This window comes from Temnothorax curvispinosus, unplaced genomic scaffold (assembly GCF_003070985.1).
Source record: "Temnothorax curvispinosus isolate PA1 unplaced genomic scaffold, ASM307098v1 QBEX01001612.1, whole genome shotgun sequence".
In the NCBI taxonomy this organism is placed as follows: Eukaryota; Metazoa; Arthropoda; class Insecta; order Hymenoptera; family Formicidae; genus Temnothorax; species Temnothorax curvispinosus.
In genome coordinates, this window is record NW_020211392.1 from 1 (window position 1) to 3,556 (window position 3,556).

The following is a 3,556-nucleotide window of genomic DNA, read 5'->3' on the forward strand; positions in this document are numbered from 1 at the left end:
TCTCGATGTGTAGTAATTTAACTTACATTATCGATGCACGCATGATTGGGATATTCACGCATAGTCAATATTATCTTAACGAATATTGCGATTCGACCCGTGGCTATTTACCAGCTATTAACGTTTACGAAACACCGTATTACATACGAAAAGTTAATTATCATTTAATTGACTTCGCTCTTCATTTATCGAATTGTTTACCATACTCACTTGAAATACTTATTATTATATTTGTTGGTAATACTTATTGTTATATTTGTAAGTTGAATAAACCGCCCTGAGAGTGCAAACCGCAAGAGGGCACGATAGCCATAAGAGTACAACCGCAAGAGGGCACGATAGTGAGTTTCCGGTCCCGCCAAAAAGAATAAGAGCCTTCGGGCAGACATATTGTAACAGCCGACTCGGTCGCATGACCGCTGCCTCGCACGCAATAAAGACGAGTTATTTTATACATTGTGTAGACTTACTACCTGCTCACGTACATAATACTTATATAACTTGATTTACTGCGGAAGTTACTGTGTCAATTAATAGAAAGAAAGTGCATTATATTGTAGTTGTAGAATCTCGCACAAAATTTATATAAGCCTAAACATTCTCTCGATTGCTTTACTCGAAAGTAAACTAATAAAAGGTGATGTTGGAACGCCAGTAGCGCAAGCTACCAAGTTAGGCTGGGTAATTTCGGGACCAACTACGCTTGAAACTTTCTTAGTTAATAGACAAAGCTATCACGTGTCGATTAGCCAAGAACTTTACAATTTAGTTTATAAATTCTGGGAATTAGAGGAAGTTCCTTCGTCGAAAATTCCAATACTTTCTAAAGAAGAACAGGATTGCGAGGATCACTTCCTTTCTACGCATAAGAGAGACGAAACTGGGAGATATATTATTAGACTTCCTTTCAAATCAAATCCGTCTAAACTTGGCAACTCAAAAAATAAGACTTTGCGAATAATCAGAAGTTTGTCTGGCAGATTTAAGACAAATTCTAATTATTTTAATCTTTACTCGGATTTTATGGTAGAGCACAGAAACTTAGGTCACATGCAGATAGTGCCTTCATCAGAATCGGAGCCCTCTTTGGTGTACTATCTCCCTCACCATGACGTATTACGAGAACAGAGTCTGACCACTAAGTTGAGAGTTGTGTTTAACGGGTCGAGTCCAACAACTACGGGCGTGTCACTCAACGATTTATTGCACACAGGTGCTAAATTGCAAATTGATTTGTTCGACGTACTCCTCTGGTTCCGCCTCTTTCTTTATGTTTTCATAGCTGAAAACATAATCGAAAAAATGTTTAGACAAATGAAGGTAGACCCGTCGGATTGGGACTATCAGAGGATTTTTTGGTTAGATTCATTGTCACAAATCACAACTTTTGCGCTCACAACTGTTACTTATGGTCAGGTTTGCTCACCCTTCTTAGCCATACGTGCTCTCGTACAGTTGATAAAGGATGAAGGACATCGATATCCTTTAGCTATTCCAATCATGGAGAAAGGTAGATACGTAGACGAATTTCATGGCGGAGCGGATTCTATTCAGGAAACTCAAAATAAAGTTGCTCATTTGGACAAGCTCTGCATGGCGGGCGGTTTCTTGTTGAAGAAATGGATGAGCAATCACCCTGATGTTTTGGAAAACATACCACCCGATAGAAAGATTACATCTCATTCGATTTCATTTAATGAAGGTGAGACTGTTCACGTACTGGAGTTGTCTTGGAACGCTTTAACGGATTCGTTTGAATTTACATTCGAGCTCCCTACATTGACAACTATCACAAAACGGACTGTTATGTCTACGATTGCTAAATTTTTCAATGGGATTCAATGGGTTTTTTTGTCGCCTGTTATTATTGTCGGCAAGATATTTGTGCAAGAGTTATGGTCAATTAAGTTAGATTGGGATGACCCATTGCCGGAAAAACTAATCAAAAAATGGACAGACTTTGTAAATAGTTTACACAATACGCCGAAATTCGAATTTCCACGATGAATAGGTTGGACAGCTAGTTCACTTATTGAAATACACGGATACTGCGATGCCTCGCAACAGGCCATGGCTACAGTTGTTTTTGCCAGGGTAATCTCGAGCGAAGGTAAAGTCACAGTCTGCTTTATAGCTTCTAAAACAAAGGTTGCGCCTTTAAAAAAGCTTTCTTTCTTTGGTTATTGTTGACGCTCATGCTCGTACATTCCATGGAGGAGTTCAGGATACTTTTTCCTTTATTAGGAACAATTATTGGATAATTGGAGGTCGAGTCGTAGTTTGATCATTTATACTCAAATGTGTAGTCTGTACTCGGTTTCGCCAGGAAAGAGCACATCAAATCATGGGTCAGTTACCTACTGAAAGGATAAACCCGTCTCGATCTTTCGAGCATTCGGGAGTGGACTATGCAGGTCCGTTTACCACGAAAACTTGGAAAGGTAGGAATGCAAAGACCTACAAGACTTACATAGCTTTGTTCGTTTGTTACTCGACTTCGGCTATACACTTAGAATTGGTTACGGACTACACAACTGAGGCTTTCTTAGCGGCGTACAAACGTTTCACCTCTCGTCGAGGAACTTGTTCAACGTTATCTAGTGATTGCGGTACTAATTTTAAAGGAGCAGATGCCCAAACTTCGTAAGCTCTTTCTAGCCAGCTCCAAGGAGTCAGAAGAATTAGCTAAGCTTCTCGCTAAGGACGGAACTCAGTGGAAGTTTAATCCATTTGCGGCTCCTCATTTCGGAGGAAAATGGGAGGCTGGCGTTAAATCGGTTAAAACGCATTTGAACAAGGTAGTCGGTGATCAACAGCTTACGTACGAAGAGATGAATACTTTGCTAATTCAGATAGAAGCTGTGTTGAATTCTCGACCCCTTTGTCCGCAGTCTGAGGATCCAACCAATATTTCTGCTCTGACCCCGGGTCATTTTCTTATAGGGCAGGCTCTGACTACTATTCCCGAACCATCGTTAGACGGCGTTAAGGTCTCTCACCTTTCTCGGTGGCAACTCCTAAGAAAAATGCTAGAAGACTTTTGGAAACAATGGTCACGTGACTGTCTGCAAAGATATCTTGCGGTATACAAGTGGAACAATGCTGTTCCATCTATAAAAGAAGGTTCTTTGGTTTTAGTAGTTGATGAGAGGTATCCTCCAGTGAAGTGGCCTTTAGGTCGGGTTGTTAAGACTCATCCTGGTCAAGAAGGTCATACTAGAGTTGTTACGGTACGTACGCAAATTTCTGAATTACAAAGACCTATCACTAAACTTTGTCCTCTTCCAATTGATACAGAAACTGCATAGTTGATTCGTTATCTACGATAAACAAAGACGGGCGAAATGTTAAAAACGGGCAATAAAAAGCGTGAAGAGATTGTGTAGGTGTAGACATCTGTGAACATAGTGGATTTATAAGTGGCGATTCGGTAGAATGCTTATAGATGGCATCGGTGTTACAGTTCCCTAGTTATCTTTAGCGTTAAGTGTTTCGCGAGCGCTGCGACGACCACGTTGCGCCCCAGCGCCGGAAAAAGGCACGGACCGACGATACT

General features: G+C 40.7%; 1 protein-coding gene across 1 annotated transcript; it reads left to right on the top strand.

The window, feature by feature from the left end:
• Positions 1-2,630: 2,630 nt before the first annotated feature.
• LOC112466786 lies at positions 2,631-3,230 on the top strand (the record flags this gene model as incomplete). The annotated part of the gene is made up of 1 exon (XM_025035109.1): positions 2,631-3,230. A coding segment is annotated over exon 1 (600 nt), but the record flags the coding sequence as incomplete, so codon positions are not given.
• Between the last annotated feature and the right edge of the window lie 326 nt (positions 3,231-3,556).